Here is a 16764-nt window from a genome sequence, read left to right on the forward strand (position 1 = left end):
ATTTTGGTGATGCTCCACAACAAGACATTTGGAGCATGTGAAGGAAACGGCACTTGCCAAATCTCGCGTGGTTGATGCTTCTGATGTGGAAGCTACTGCACAAAATCTCCAGCAAATTGTCTTCCAAATGAGCAAAGTGATCCAAAAATTTTTTAGTTGAAACCAATTTTTTAAATGTTGTCATTTACATTAAAAAAAAAATAATAATAAAAAATCAAATGTGACTTGTAATCTTGGCAAGATTTTGTGCTCGAACTGACCGTTCGCCGCAAATATTCAACATTTGAAAAGCATCTTTTTGCCACGGACTTTTTTTTTTTTTTACTACTTAATCCGACACTGTTTATGACGTCCATCGGCTTCGTCAAACAATTGTGATTTTTAATTCCTTTTGATATCGTCGGCCAATATGCCAAATGGGCGAGACCCGAGCGTCCGGACTGCAAACGCACTGAACCTGCGCCACTTAAAGCCACGTACGAAATACGCCGGGAATGTATTTGGAAAAAAATAATAATCCAAACGTACTGTTCATATGAACATAAAAAAATAAAGATCAAATAAATGACATATTGGGCAAAAAGATCCAAATGAGATAAGTGTCACAGACAAGCAGAATGAGGTACTTTCTTCATGCTCCGGAACAGTCAGGCATGGTTTTCGCTTGAATTTGTCCTGATCTTGGAATTGATTCGTTAGAGATTGATTGATGGACGCTAGCTATCTTAGCTAATTAGTTAGCTGACAGCCAAGGCAGATGCAAAAAGCAAGACATGAGCGCTAATGTTAACATCAACTATTCTATTATGGGCAAAGTTTAGCCCGCTAGCTAGCTAGCTAGCTAGCCATTATGCAACGGCGTACAAGGCCAAGAGAAGCAACAAAAATGACTTCCGACGCACTTGAAAGGAAGTCAGAGAAGAAGAATTCCTGAAATAAATGCACGTTACAACAGAAAGAACCAAGACGCGGTTCTAAATAACCAAAGACATCCATGTGACAGATGGCCAGCCTGGCGCTCTCAAACTGATTTGCGTGGAAAAGCAAAACGCCTGCTTCTTCCATTTCAAAATTGCAAAGAGGCTTAATGTCGTCGTCCCCCCCCCCCATTTTCCTCCTTTGGTGTTCATGGCGTCACTGCGGCAGCGTGATGTGACGAGCACAAAGACCTTGGCCGCATCAATTATTCACGCTTTCTTTTTACGCTCTGTATTATTTATACAAAGCAGCGGCGTCTCCTCAACGGGTGGCGCAGCACTTGCGGGCCCGCCGGGCGCAGGTTGGATCGGATTCCCTCAAAGGTTTCTCATGCTCGAGTTGCCCTTGAGCAATACGGAACGCGCACCGCCGCAAATCGGAAGCCAGTTGGAAGCTTCGAACAAATGACAAAACTTGATGAAAACATCTTTTCAAACGAAAGCAAAAACGCGTTGACATGTAATGGGACAGCCAATGGAGAGTGAAATAAACAAAACAAAACAAAACAAAATAAATAGCACGCTTCTTTGAATATACGTGTAGATTAAATGATGAAAACATTTTCCCCAAAATGCAATAGGTATGGACTTGCGCTAATTATTAAAAAAAAAAGTGCAAATAGTACGTCCAGACGTGCACGAATACAAGTTCAAACGCATTTAAATACGATTGAACGTACTTTGTTTTATCGTCAAAAATATTTACTCAGCAATGTCAGCAGCACCCAAAACTATTTTTAATTAATTAAATAATTTCACTGTAATTTTTAAAATGGTGCAATATTTTAAACACTAATGTTATAGTTTAGGAATCATGACACAGGGGAAAATGTGATGGAATAAATCCATTAAAAACGGGGCGTCTCACTGCAAAATGGTGAGCCTGTAGCACTGCTGAAGTGTTTTTCATTTTTTTATTTATTTTTTGTGCTGTTGCATAGCAACCGTTTCCACAGAAATCTTATCTGGGCTCCACACGCAAGTGCAGCAACAGCAGCAGCGGAACACAATCGAGAATCCAGAGAGTATATCATAAAAAGAGGAGAGCAGACAGCATGTAAAGAAGTGACATCACACTAAGAGTCCAGTCAACACAAAGCAAAGAATTACATTTGCCGCCATTTATTACTGAATTGCTTCATTAACGCAAGGTATGGATTTGTTTGAGAAAAGACTTAAAGATATTTACACACACACATGCGCGCACGCAGCAAAAGCTCTCCGACACAGTTCTTAGGAAAAAGGATCAATACTTGAAAAGTATAGGTACTGATACAATTTCTTAACTTAAAAAAAAGAAATCCTCGAAACACACTAACACACAAAGACCAGACGTCACTAAAGTACCCGTGCACAAGTACAAGTACAAGAGAAGACTCAGGTTGCTGATTCAGCTCCTTTTTAAAGGGGAAGTTTTAGCAAGCGCATTGGAAAGTTCAAATTTAAATAGCCAATCATGCTATTAGGCTTGCAATTTAAAAAAAATATCTTTATTTTTATTTCTGCAGAGCGCACATGAATTCTCTGCACTAGCACTTGCTATTTGCATAAAAATGATTTGCAGTGGAGCGTCAACACCGCCATCTTGTGTTCAACACGAGAAACACATGAGCACCCTCTGGCGGACAACTTTTTACTCTCGTAGGAAAATGTTAAAAAATATCTATTATTTTTTGCAGAGCTTTTTTTCCTTGTTAACAATGCGGCAGAATCAAATGTTAGCGCCGCTAATCTGAGCTAGGCAAGTAACCATGGCAACACTGCAACAAAACAGCAGCAAAGATGGCTTTAGGTTTGTCCAGCATCCATGCACTCAGTGAACGTCTCATCTTCGTACAAGTCCTCCAGCTCGCCGTCGCCGCTGCCGTCGCGGCTGCTTTTCCTGACAGGTATTTTGGTACAAAAGATGGCAAGAAATTCAGCGCGACGAGGAAAGGGTGGGAAGTGCCCAAAAAGTTGGGGATGACAATGAGAAAAACTGCAGTTCTCAGGATCAGTGGATGTGCATTTGGGGGGGGATTCCCCTCAACTCGCTCCTAGTTGTTGTTAGGGATGACCAAAGGAAGCAGGGACACAACGGGATGATGAAAAATTGAGGTTGGAAAGTTGGAGATGTTAAGAAATTCAAGGGTGACAACAACAACAACAAAAAATGCAACTGAGATGTCGAACATTTTGGGATTGGGTTTGTTGGTGAAGAAATTGGGGGAGGGGGATGAGAAGTTTGAGGTGCCGATGCAAAGTTGGGTTCAGCAGGAGGAGCACAAGTTGCAGATGAGAACTGGGGCAGGAGCGTGACAAGTCGAGGACGGGCAAGCTTGAAAAGTTACAGCAAGGGAAAAGTGGCAGCTCAAGACCAAAGTTAGGGGCGGGGAGGGGGGGGGGGTCTGAAATGATTACCTCAAAGACGGATGGAGCTGAGCCGAAGAGCCCAAAAGACCCCAAGAACCGCTGCAAGAGACGCAACGTTCATCTTCTTCATTTGACGCTTCCAAAAAACTTGCGACCGTTTCAGAAAGTTGAGTTTTCTCCCCACTTGCCCACTTGCGCTTACGTGAGAAGCCCACCGGGGGCAGACATGGACCTCTGGGCCCGTCTGGCCTGACACTCAAAGGGGTTGCTGAAGGAGCGCTTGCGGAGCATGGACTTCACCAGAATCTGCGGATCAGAGCGGAGTCAATGAAGTCGGCGATCCGAGTGCCGGAAAGAAAAAGAGCTCAAGTATCCGAAAATGTCTTCCACATCGGAAACCAACTTGTTTTCATATAAAACAACAATCCTGAAACTGAAAGTCTGATCTTCAACTCAATATTTTGTCATTTTCCTGAAGCTTCCCCAAACTAACCGGAATTCCCACGGAAAAGGGCGAACGCGCGCCCGAGTGGCGAGGAGAACGCGCGTCGTCAAGGGAGATGCGAAAGTGACTCACCACCGTCGAGAGGCTGGAAACCATCGTGACGCTGTTCTCAACCTCCTCGGCGCTCACCTCCACCGCCGTGCAGTGATCTTCCTCCAGGGGGAGCGGGCGAGCGCCGCATTCTGTCACCCACGAGTGGAGCTGGCAATGCGCGCGCACACACAAACAATCACGCGCGCGCACACGCGAGGAGGACGGAGTGGAGTGGAGCGTAGCCACGGGAGACGTTGAGTGCGCGTGCGCGTGTGCGTGTGCGACTCACTTTGATGTTCGGAAGCGTGATTCTGCTTTGGGGGTTTTTGTCTAACATGCCGCCAACGAGATGCTTGAGCTCTTCGCTCGAGCGAGGCCTGCGCAAAGCACAAACAAAACACATCATGCCCGCTTCACACGTCACGAGACTTAAAGGCTACGAATAATGTGAAGATCAAAATGATTGGACTGACATTCTTGGAAATTCCACTGCTTTGTTCTTGATTTTGTTGTACAGGGAGACCACGTACTCGTCATAAAAAGGACACTGCCGGACGACACGCCACACGTTCATGCTGACGTTCGTTGTGTGTTTGCGTGGAAAAGCCACGACCACATGAATGGAATGAAGGGAGTTGCATACACACACACACACACACACACACACGGGGAAGCAAAGACATGCACATACAGTGTGTGTACCTTCCCATAGACAAAGCAGTAGAGCGTCACCCCCATGGCCCACACGTCCAGCGCCTGCAAGCAACACACACACACACACACACACACGCATGATGACTGGTGCGTTTGTGAGCGTGCGCTTTTGTCAGCAGCGGCAATGTTGACCTTTCCGCTGAATTCGGGCCGCTGCTCCTCCATGGTCTCGGGCGCCATGAAGGCTGGCGTGCCGGCCGTGCCGGAGAGCAGGGCGTCGGCCCCCTCGAACTCGTTGCTCACGCCGAAGTCGGCGATCTTGAGGTGGCCGTCGTCGCCCAGAAGCAAGTTGGACGGTTTGATGTCCCGGTGGATGATTTTGTGGTAGTGCACTGGCCACGCACGCAAACACACAAACTGAATCCGTAAAAGTGACATTTGTTGTCATTCGGCCGCATCCAAAAGTCAAAAGATGAAGATTACCATTAAAATTCCAACGTTGAACTTGAAATGAATTTACGCAAAATTTAGAGTTCACTTCAAATTGAACTACTTCCGTTTAGAAGCAGCCCCAATTTAGGAGTAAGACAAAATCATTTCATTTTTTAAATTGTAAGCGAATGTAAATGAAAGGACTTGTGGCCGAGCACAACCCAAAATCACAAAAGTATCATTTAGATTCAAAATACAAAATTTGAAATCAAACTCAGAAGAGAAGGTCAAAGGCTTGAAATGACTTTTTTTCAGGGATTTCCTAAACCACAAATTCAATTCCCTTTAAAAATAGAACTAAATTCAATTAAATAAAGATCGGAAAATCAAAATTGAAAATTGCAATGAAGAATCAAAAGTCAAGATTAAAATCTTAAGATTTAAACGAAGAATTTCAATTAAAAGTCAAAATGTCATTAAAAATTACCACAGCAGTTCAAATAGAAAAAAAACATCAAATTGAAATTTGAATTTGACATTGTGTGACTTTCTTAATTAACAATTTATGTTCACGTGGTCACCGAAGCACAAAGTACATTAAAATGACATCTAAACTTAATTCAAATAAAAGTCAACAATACAAATTGCAATCAAACCAAAATTGAAATGAAACTAAAATCAAAATAGAATTGGAAGGCGTGATTGATGACGTCGCGGCGCTGCGCGAACGTACGATACTCGATGCCCAGCACGAGGTCTCGGAAGTAAAAGCGAGCTTGCTCCTCCGTCAGCGGCTCGTCCGTCGGCACCTCCATCACCGGCCTGAAAAATGCATTTGAAGAAATGGATCAATTCAAATTGAAAATCAGGCACCTTGCCATCGAATCCTGACATCAAGCAAGTAGGTCAAAAAGTAAACCAACGTACCCTTTGGTCATCAGCTCGAATGCTACAGGGGGGCATCGGGGGTTAAAAAAAAAAAGAAAGAAAGACATGACACTTTGAAGTAGTGACAAACAAATGCAAAACTTGTTGGTACCCATGTGAAGGCCGTCTTCATCCGGATCATCCAGAACCTGCAAGCGGACCATCATCATCATCGTCGTCGTCATCATTTTGCAAGACGAGAGAAATTGGACAACGCAAGGCATGCAGAGGCTCGCGCCAACCGCACACGGCAGCTCAAGTGGACGCAGCAATATGAGCTCATTTTCAATGACGCAACGACACGTCAATCTAAAATGATACTTGACGGCAAATTGGTTTTTAAAAACTGAAAGAACTTTTCCCCTCGCATTATTCTGTTTCCTTGCATGACATTTTCTGTCCTTTGTCAACGTCACTCTACAATCCTAATATCTGACAGAAAAACAATTTTTTTTCTCCTCAAATCGTTCAGCCTTAGTCGACGGTATTGCTGAGTACTCGAGTAGAGAATACGAGTAACCTGTATTAGTCTGAAAAAGGTGGCATAAAACAACTCGACTAAAGACCCAAACGCATCATGATTGCAAACGTGCAAAGACATGTCAGTAAGCGCAATCCTTTTCTGTGTGCGATCACAAGGTGGCGCTGTGACACGACAATTGCTTTCTTTTTTTTTTTTTTGAAGCAATCCAAAGTTGTTTTTCTTCCTGACATTGTTTTTTTGTGCAGCTGTGACGGCCAGACAGAATTTGAAGTGGCGCCGATGGGACGGACCTCCACCAGCTTGACCACGTTGTGGTGGTGCAGCTTCTTGAGGATGGCGATCTCCCGGTAGATCTTCTCCAGCGGCATGGAGGCTTTGGGGAAGGCCTCCTGCAGGCTCGGTGCCGGGCGACCTAAAGTGACGCCGACACACACCAAAAGTCAACTCCACACGCCAACCTAACGCAACACTGCTTACGGCTTGCTGCTTGGAACAGACGAGACGAGCAACAAGACAAGACCAAAACTTTTAGTTTTGTTTTACTACTTTTTTTTTTGATTTACACGCATTAGAAATGTTAATCAACTTTAGCTCATATCAAAAAACTGTTTAAAAAAACTCAACATTTTTAAAGAGGGCAAAATAAGACTCAAATGTGTACTCAGTCTTCTTTTTTTCTTTTAAATAATGTTTTTTTCCATGAAAAAAATAATGTTTTGTAAAAGCAAACAAACAAAACTGACATTTCCTAAAGACAATATTTGTTTTTGTAAAATAATAATAATAATAATGATAAATACAAATCTGACTATTCTCTAAAAAATCTAAATGAACTCAAAATGCAAAAAAAAAAAGAACAATCTCTATACAATATACACTATTCTCGAAAGAAATAATTTATTGTGGGGGAAGAACAATTTTCACAAGAGTGCAAGAAATTACTTATATTTTTCATGTAAAAAAATATTCCCACCAAATCATTTTTGTTCAAAAAATGTTTTTTGTTCATGACAAACACTTTCTTTCTTTCTTCCAAGTTACCCACCAAGTCCAAAAAACATTCCTTCATTCTACATGGATAACTCACGTAGAAAACCAAATTGCTTCATGAGCCTCTTCTTGGAAACAACCTTCATGGCCTGAATGGAAATTAAAAAATGAAATTAATAATAAACATACGCAGTAGGGCTGCACAATATATCAAAAATATCAATATTGAATTAATGGCTTCTGCAATATGGATATTGCAAAGACATGAAATCATTTTCTTATGGAATTGTATGCTTTTCATCTGAATTCTGAAACTTAAACAGTTGAACATTATCTTGGGGAATTACAATTACTTTGCAAAAGAACCCACTGAGCTTTCTTATTTTGCCGCATGAAAAAATAAACTTATTTCATTGCACCTCATTTCCTTAGACATGTCAAAGCAATAAAATTGAGCGCTATATTCAACATCATTCTCGCAAACAACACGTTTTTCCAATAATGTGCAGCCCTAATACACATACCTCTTTGTAAAAAAAAAAAGAAGGAAAATGTCACCGATAACAGCAAAACAGTCTGAAAATATAGAACAAGGCATCCACCCACTTACATAATATTCTTCAGAGTCTTCGTTATACGCCAGTTTGACCACACCATAAGAACCCTGCGGTGTGGAAAATGTACCACGTTAATCTTGTTATTATCATGCCGAGGAGGGTTAATTACAATGCATTTCAATTTTCAATGTAGTTCAATTTGGATTTGCATGAAAATGGGGCTCACTGATGTCTCACTCAGCAACAAACAAATGTCACTTCTTACCTTTCCGATCTCCTTCTTTAGCTTGTACTGGTTGAGCTGCACAAAGTCCTGAAAGCAAAAACAATTCAGTCTGCAAGTGTCTTCCATTTTTGAAAAGTTGTCCACTGCAATGAATCAACAACTATTTATTTAGTTGTTTTTTTTTTTACATTGGAGACTGTGAACTTGAAATTCTCCAAATCGCCCCGGATTGAGCTCTCACTTTCAACGTTGCGTTATTGTTCTTTATTTGCTATGGTCTTATCATTAACAATACCAAATAATCAACAATATTTGGTTAATCAAAAGAATTTGTAAAGACAATATTTGAATATACTTTGATCTGATAATCAAATAAATGATGGAATTGTCCATTTCAAAAATAGTGCTTTCAACAATAAATACCGGAAAATAGTTCTTCGTGCAAAAAAAAAAAAAAATTGGAGTAGCTACTGCCCCAAAAATTGCGAATAAGCAGAAGATCAAGAAAAACATCCTGTGAATGAGCGAGGTTCCCCCAGAACTCACTCATAGCTAGGTGAAGGCATGAACGCAAAGAGTGAATATGCGGGGGGCTTTCCTCTATTAACATAATTCGCTTTCATCAGTTCGTCACACGGACAAGAATTCATCAATTATGTCATCAATTATGTTAATTCATCAAGCCTTATGCATTCTTTCGCCCCCTTGTGGTAGGATGACAACAGCTTGACAGCTGCACGCAGCCCAAGACTTGAGGTTTTTTTTTCCCTGTGCTAATAACGATTATTAAACTGTAGAAAAGGAACACGAACTCTAGTTTTTGGGGCTAAAACAGTCAATTCAAATGGAGCAAATCAAAATATAAATTGTTGACATTACTATCATGTTGAAAACGCAAGAAGGTCTATTTTCACATCAAAATTTAAAAGATTTAGTTAATTGCCCAACTTCTAATTTCATTCAAGTTGAGCACCTTGATATTTTATGCCCACGTGACATAAGCAATATTTGGAGGTCATATTCGTTATTAGGGAGATTATTGGCGTCAATTTTAAACTCCCTAAATCATTTGAAACATGCTAATCCAAAAAAATATTCCGATTTGTAACGCATAAATGCTTTTTTTCTTTTCAAATTCTGTCAAAAAAAGTGCAAGAGAGCTTCATATATTCAGCAGCCATTTAAGTAAGTTTAACAAAAACGTCAACGACTAAATAGCGACCTAAAGTTTTCTACATACAATGAAGAAAGTTTGAATCGAAGTGTGGAATGAATGAACGAATGAATGGTGATGCCTTTGCGCATGCAGGCCTACCTGCGCGTCAGTGATGGACACCCTCTTGGTCTCGACGGTGGGCTGCCTGACCACTCGGCCGCCGCGCTCCTGCAAAGACAACTTCCGGTCGGAGAAGCGCGCCCGGCGGGAGGCGTCGGGGGCCACGTTGACGCTCATTGCCGCCAGCATGTCGGCCAGCTCGCCGTGGTGCTCGGCGTCCGGGTCGTCGCTCGTCTCGCTCATGACTGCCTCGGTGGGGGGCGGGGGCGGGGCCGGGAAGGGGGGCGCCGGCGCTCACCTGGGGCGCATCGCTACTCGACTGACCCGAGCAAGACGTTTCATTGGCTTGAAAACTGGAAGCAAACAGGCGTTGGGAGGCTGGAAACTCGACCTTGAAAGCCAAGTCATGACTTGAAACCGAACGCTAATTTAAATTTAGATTCAATTCGGATTCAAACTACCAACCCTGTCTTCAAACCTTACTGTGATGTGAGACCCCCAAAAGAGTCTTGGAACCTAACTTTGAAACCGTGACCCAAGTAATACCGTGAAATGCATCACAATATTAAAACATAAATTGATCACATTCTGGTAACAAAAAACGTTATCACGTGAAACGTATCATGTGATAAAGTGAAATCCATCACATTATTGCACAATGAGGGAGAAATCCTTTGCATTCGATTTGCTTAATTCCCACAAGCACATCGGTTGGAATTTGTTAAACATACATAGTATATCATTTGAATATGAAAAAGAATAATCAGTTGACCACATTTTAATCATGTGCAACCGAATGTGTTTTTCATTTTGTCTTGAAATTTATCTTGTTAATAAGTAAAGTTTAATTTGTTTTTCCGCTTTGGTTTTCAGTCAAACGTGAATTGGATGTTAACGTCCATGTATGCAAATTCTCAAGGCCATGCACGTTGTTGCCTAAAAAGACAAACGCGGAGTTCCGAAAAACAACAACATGACGCAACAAATCAGAAAAAGACTTCCGAGCCAAGTCAACTTGTTTGTGTTTGTTTGCCAGTTAAAATCAATCAAATAAGCTTTTTTGTTTGTTTTCTTCGTTTGGATGCTGATGGTTTTTGTAAACGTAAATTTGTGCCCGACTCGACTCGACTCACCGAAGACGGCGACGGTGAAGACCGCGCGCGGCGCGTCGCGACGGCGTCGGCGTCCTTCATGGGTTTGGCAACGCCGGCGAAGTCCCGGTGCACCTTTTTGTGTGTGCGCGGCCGACTTGGACTTTGACGCTAATCAGGACGCGGACGCGGTCAACGGCCGTCTTACCGGATTAGCCCGCGCCGCATTTAGCGCAGCTGAGCGCTCGCAAACGCCACAACAGAAGCCGCGAAGACGCACAACGAATGAATGAATGAACGAATGAACGAATGAATGAATGAAAGAATGCTCTTCTGGGGCTGCAACAGCACTCTTCCACCAAATTCAGTCATGTCACACAACAAAAATCGATCACGGCGCAACAAATGGATGAAAGAAGATTTCTCGGGGTTGTAGGGGGATGCCATAACCCCGTCCGAAATCGGCGTATATAGTCTCCAGCATTTGACTTCATCTTCACAGACTGATAAATGATTTTCTCAGGCCATCAGTTAGGCCTCTCTTTAGCACCGGAAATGTGCCTGCCTCGATTTAAAGACCAACCTTGAGAAAGCCAAATTTGATATCACTAATCTTGGCTAGAAACTCAACGACGAAACCTTGACATGAAACCCACAATCTTAACCCAACCCAAGCTTAAAACCTTCCCCTTTTTCGGGGGTGAAAAATAAACATTAAAAGAGTACAAAAGTTAGCCTTTCGGTCCTATTATGCAAATCGATACTTTTGATCTGAGTGCATCTGCACCTGTTTGATGGAGCTTTTGTCGCAGACGTGATGTCACACTTTCGGCTGGCATCTGAATCAACCCAAAATGCACGTGGACTTATTTTGTCGGCTTATGTGCAACTCGGTTTATATTTCTCAACAACAACTGGATTCAGAAATCCACTTTAGAAATTGTCAAGAAGGCAACTTAGCTTATTTAATTCGGGCGCATGCATCGAAGTTGTTAAGCGCACTTATTGTTATTCAAATTCTGTGGACTGCCAAACTATAACCTGTATTATCAAAATGTCTTTTAAAAATATTATTTTTGTTGAACTTTTACGATCCATTTTTTTCTTGTTTTGTATGCAAGTAAAAGACCAATTTCTGCCACCAAAACTAATCCATCCATCCATTATGTGATCCGTTTCTCCTCACGAAGGTCGCGGGCGTGCTGGAGCCTATCCCAGCTGCCTTCGGACGTAGGTGCGGTCCACTCTCAACGGGTTGCCAGCCAATCGCATGGCACACAAAGACCAACGACCACACACGCTCACAATCGCAACAAGGGACAATCAACCGACCATGCACGTTTTTGGGATGTGCGAGGAAACCGGAGCGGTCGGAGAAAAGCCACGCAAGACGGCCGGCGCCAGAATCGATCTCACCACCTCCACACTGGGAGGCCATCGTGCTCACCGGTCTTCCGCCGTGTTGCCCATGTAAACGGAAACTAAGTGTTTTTGAAAAAAACAGCCACCGTGAAAACTAATTAAACTTAAAAAACTCAAAACGAAATTAAAAGTCATTAGAATTACAATTCCAAATCTATAATTAGCCTGATTACAACTCTTTTTTTATGAGGCTTGTAAATACAAACTTGAAGAAAGAAATTTATTTTCCACAAAGAAATTTCAGGAGAAAACCAGCAAAATGGGCCGAACGTAAGAAAAAAGGAAAAGGACAAAGTTAATGAATGAGTCGCATGAAATCAAACGGCTTCCCGCGTCCGTTGCGTGAAGCGTACTTGAACTTTCTTAAGCGTACTTGAACTTTCTTAAGAACGTTTTATGATCCAAAGCCACAACCTGCCAGACGAGTTAGAACGAAGACTCCGGGGATTTGTGCATTCTTGCCGCACCTCTTTTAATTTGCTCATAGCTCATGAACATGACAATGTTCCACGAGCCCAAGCGGAGGAAGGAGGCCATGAATCTAAAACAAGGGGAGAAAACAAACAATAACAAAATGAGTTATTCATTTCTTGGGTCTTCTGATGTGACATTTGTACTCGCTTTAAAGCACTCCTCCTGATTTTTCAAGCCCGGTAAAATATTGTGTTCTGTGACACTTTTTGGAACCTGAAAAACATCAACAACACGTCCTCATCCTCAAATAATGTCCAATTGCTAATTAACAGAGCTGGGCGGAACAGTCCCGCCCTCTAAACGCTCATTTTCGGGGCGGGGACTGCTGTGCAAAGAAGGGTCAAGTGCCCATCTCTTGCTAATTAACCGTGCTAAAAAAAAAACCCCAAAAAACCCAACTTCATTATGCTGACACGATATTGAACGCTGCCTGCTGCCAACGTTTAGCGGCGAGCAGCGCTCAAGTGATCACTTATAAACAAAGCAGGCGGTGAATGAGTTCATCCAGCACGCACCCCTTATAGAAGGCCGTGGCCCCCTCCTTGAGCAGCATGGAGAAGGCGCAGTTGATGGCGCCGCCATACTGGCCCGGCACTGAGTTCATGTAGCGCGTTTTGATGACGTCCACCGGAGACGCCACCACCGTAGTGCAGAAGCCGGCGGCGAAGGCGGCCGTGAAGTGGCACGGCATGTTGTCTGGTGGAGGGGGCGCCATTCGGAGAAATTGCAACGGGCACAAAACACACAAGCTGCCATAAACATCCGGCCACCTCGGCACCACAAACATACAATTCTTTCGCTCATTCATACATTAGCGTCAGCTTTAGCGACACAAATGAACCGAATGTTTCATTTTCTCAAAAATCGACAGCGCGCCTTGTAATCCAGATCGCCTTTTGTACAGGTGGAAGTCAGCTTTTGAGTCGGTCGTCTTTAATTCAAATGATTTTTTTATTATGTTCTCATTCTCATCCACATCTAATCGCTAACAGGCGACTGTTTTCGTTAGATGGGAACGAGAAGTACTTCCTGCTTTCGTGTCCAAGAATCATGGGAAATGAAGTCCGACTAGTTGCCGGTTTGAGCCGATGGAAAAAAAAAAAAGGTTGGATAAATGTGAGTGCATTCATTTGTTTACAGCGGTGGAATTGTCAACCTAGATAGCATTTAGCATTAGCCAAACACAACCACCGGTCATCAGATTGACTGGAAAAGTCTTTTTTTTTTCATCTGTCGGAGGATCCCTTCTCCGCTAAAAGCAACCCTTGTTTGATTGCACAGTAAAATTTCGCGTGCCGTCTGAAGCTAGCATAATAGCGCTATAAATAGATCAAACATGCGGTCCATTTCAAATCAACTACTTGGCATCCAAGGCTTCACAAAAATATTGCACACATGTCTGAAAAGATCGGAAAACAGACTCGTTCATTAAAATTGCACCCAATAATGCTGTGAAGAATCTGGTACACAAGTTTCTACTTGCCCGTCATCAGCTTGGACTGCAGGATGCGCTCCTTGATGATGTCATAGGTGACCATCTCGCAGCAATTCACGATGGCGTTGCGAGCGATGTTTGGCAGACAACCTGCACAGGCGACATTTCGATGAGGTCAAGTCCAAACCACCGTCCAGTGTTCGCCAACCACGCAGCTCGGAAACCAAAATTCATTCCATTGTCACACATCCCATTCCAGGAGCACGCACGGGGGGCACCTTCACCTTTCCACAGGCCTCGGACCCCCTCGTCCCTGGCGATGGTCCTGTAGGCGTCCAAAGTGCTGCTGTAGCGGGTCGCCGAGCCGCCTTGAGGCAGGCGCACCTGCGCCTGGAAGCGAACTTTCACCACGTCGGTGGGCTGGGCGGCCATCACCGCCATGGCCCCCGTGGTGCAGCCCGCCAGCAATCGCGCCGCGATGCCGGCACCTGTGAAAGCGGCAGATAGCAATTAGAGCAATGAAAACAATTCCAAATGAAAGCTGGGCTTGAATTGCCAGCACTGAGGCGGATGATGTCACTGTTCAGTCATTCATTGGCTTTCCTGTCCTTTCTACTTCACTATTGTCTGCGCTTGTCCTCATTCAGGTCTCGGGTGAGCCGGGACCTGACCAGTGGGGTGCACCTTGTCACATCCTGTACGGACAAACAACGGCGAGTCTAACATGCTCGTCTTTGGAGCGCGAGGGGAAGCCGCAAACGCTAGCGAGCCCGAACCTCACGGCAGTCAAACAGTCACAGCGCTCCGAAATCCCTCTGCTAAGCCCTCCCCTAGCGCATGCACTGACGCGACCGTGCCGCGGTGTGCCGTTGCCATTCAGTCGCCGCACCAAAAGCACAATCATTGCCTTTTCAACAGCATGCTGCACCCTGCGAAGTGCTGTGCACAAAAACACTTCTAAATATGTGGGTCATGTTGATAGAATTCCAGCAAGAATGGTAAAGATACACTGCCCACGCAAAAAACAATTCATTTTGCATTTTCTTTTAATGCCGCTTTGGTTTAATACGTATGTGCGAATGTCTGAGTCACGCTTAATGTCCTACTACGTCATCCTGGCACTTCAGCTCACAGATCCCTCTGGTGCATTGCAACAACATAGTGAGGCTCGCTTCTGTAGCATTGATGGTAAAGACAAATTGAAGGCGGCCCATTTGTAAAAGAATAAACAAACAAAAAAAAGTCAACACAAGCCACAATGTTCTCAGAAGTAAAAAAAAAAAAAAGGAATTCCCGCAACGGGCCCGACCCCCCCCCCCTCCGAATGGTCGCACTTACCCTCCGAACTTCGGCTGTAGAACTGCTTCATGGTGTCGTACAGGCCCACTCGCACCGAGGCGAAGCTCATCTGTCTGTGCAGGCCGGCCACCAGTCCATTGTAGAGACCCCGGGGACCCTCGGTCCTCACGATGGTGAAGACGGTGCCGAACACGCCTCTGTACGTGGCCCTCTGGCCTCTCACCAAGGGCTTGGATTCGCCTTGAATCTAAAGAGCGGACGACAGCGCAGCAAACAAGACCACAGGCTCCACCTTGCATGAGCGACACGTGGGACAAAGTGGGAGTGGCGACAAGGTGGCCGTGCATTTCCCTTAAAGGTTAAAGGTCAAAATGACCGTCACGGGCCATGCCAAACCAAAATGGCCGTTTTGGGCTGCTTCAATTCATGCTAGAGAAACGGTCTTTGGGACAGGGGTTGGTATTATTATTGCGTTTGAAATGCGCAAACGGACTGACTAGTTGTACATTTTGCAGATCTCACAAGACGCCACTGCACATAAAGGAGGCTCTTACTGAATTATGCGTACGTTCAGTTTTTTCTTTTGCCTCATTTTACTCTGCTGGCTGCTACCAGGTTGGCATTGTACATCAAAATTTCTTCTCCATTGCCTTACATGCAAAAATTATGGCTGACTATAGACTACATTTATTTTGCCACTTATATTTGGACAGGGAAATCTGAAAGGACTTTTTAATTTTTATCTATCAACTTTATGCATTTGACAGCTGACAACATCTTCAGACAAGCGGCGTGTCTCCCCAAGGACAAAAGCCCCGAAGCAAACTGTTATGTTGTTTTGTGCAGTGGAGTGGAGTGAAGTGAGGAACGTGACATCACTTCTTTTGCATCATGAAAAGGAGGAGGGACATTCCGATAAGAAAAGCGATAAATGAATGACGTCTTTCGCCAGCCATACCTGCTAACACGCTCCATTCCGATTGTTACCGCACCCTCCGCAGACAATGGAGAACTGAAGATGCCAATTGGATAAAAGGTTAAAGGTCATCGCCAAACGATAAGGTTGCAGTGGCCTCCATTCAACATTTGTCTGCAGAATTTCTTGTTGCAAAGTGGAATTGTTTTCAAGGCATTTCAACACGTTTTGGGATATTCCTAGTTTCAGCAAACCTGACTGCCACACTCCACCCACATGCAATGATGAGACCTTGGCAATTTTGCATCACGTCGTTGTATGGTTCACGTATGTGGTAGCAATGACGACAAAATGGACAGGTGGTCATTTAAAGGAGATTTCGCAGTGCTTCTCTTTGATACATTTGAAAGTCGCTAAGGAAAACCCGGGCTAAACACGGACTTCGCTCTTTTTGACAATTATTGTCATCGCCACTGAAACCATTTTTGGGGAAAAGGTAAAGTGATGGTTGCCGCAGTAAATATGCCAAACAAACCAAAAGCGTTTCGAGTCTGCTGCTCACCTGCAGCCTGACTTTGGCCGTGTCCAGCGGGAAGGTGACTAAGTCGGCCACGCAGCCGGCCGCCCCGGCCGAAAAGATCTTGATGGGAACTGACGGGTTCAAGTTGGCAGAACCGCTTCCGCCAACCATCGTAAAAAAAAAAAAAAAGAAAA

General features: G+C 43.9%; 2 protein-coding genes across 2 annotated transcripts; both read right to left on the bottom strand.

Annotated features, from left to right (window-relative positions):
• Nucleotides 1-2060: 2060 nt before the first annotated feature.
• Nucleotides 2061-12000, bottom strand: camkk1b (calcium/calmodulin-dependent protein kinase kinase 1, alpha b). Its single transcript, XM_088301357.1, has 17 exons — nucleotides 10547-12000; nucleotides 9453-9766; nucleotides 8177-8224; nucleotides 7965-8018; nucleotides 7452-7503; nucleotides 6655-6776; nucleotides 5993-6029; nucleotides 5881-5902; nucleotides 5687-5775; nucleotides 4714-4913; nucleotides 4570-4623; nucleotides 4341-4414; nucleotides 4157-4244; nucleotides 3907-4035; nucleotides 3532-3635; nucleotides 3378-3428; nucleotides 2061-2859 (listed from the first exon to the last, which is right to left on the bottom strand). The coding sequence occupies exons 2-17, from the start codon at nucleotides 9654-9656 to the stop codon at nucleotides 2766-2768; spliced, it is 1422 nt and encodes a 473-aa protein (XP_088157483.1). The 5' UTR covers nucleotides 9657-9766; nucleotides 10547-12000; the 3' UTR covers nucleotides 2061-2765.
• A 132-nt stretch (nucleotides 12001-12132) lies between these two features.
• On the bottom strand, nucleotides 12133-16756 carry LOC148333003 (dicarboxylate carrier UCP2-like). The gene is made up of 6 exons (XM_088301358.1): nucleotides 16613-16756; nucleotides 15174-15381; nucleotides 14120-14323; nucleotides 13884-13985; nucleotides 12916-13096; nucleotides 12133-12467 (listed from the first exon to the last, which is right to left on the bottom strand). Exons 1-6 carry the CDS (start codon nucleotides 16739-16741, stop codon nucleotides 12353-12355), a joined length of 939 nt encoding a protein of 312 aa, XP_088157484.1. The 5' UTR covers nucleotides 16742-16756; the 3' UTR covers nucleotides 12133-12352.
• Between the last annotated feature and the right edge of the window lie 8 nt (nucleotides 16757-16764).

Source organism: Idiotropiscis lumnitzeri, chromosome 7 (genome assembly GCF_059441095.1).
Source record: "Idiotropiscis lumnitzeri isolate Australia: NSW breed Sydney's pygmy pipehorse chromosome 7, RoL_Ilum_1.0, whole genome shotgun sequence".
NCBI classification, from domain to species: domain Eukaryota; kingdom Metazoa; phylum Chordata; class Actinopteri; order Syngnathiformes; family Syngnathidae; genus Idiotropiscis; species Idiotropiscis lumnitzeri.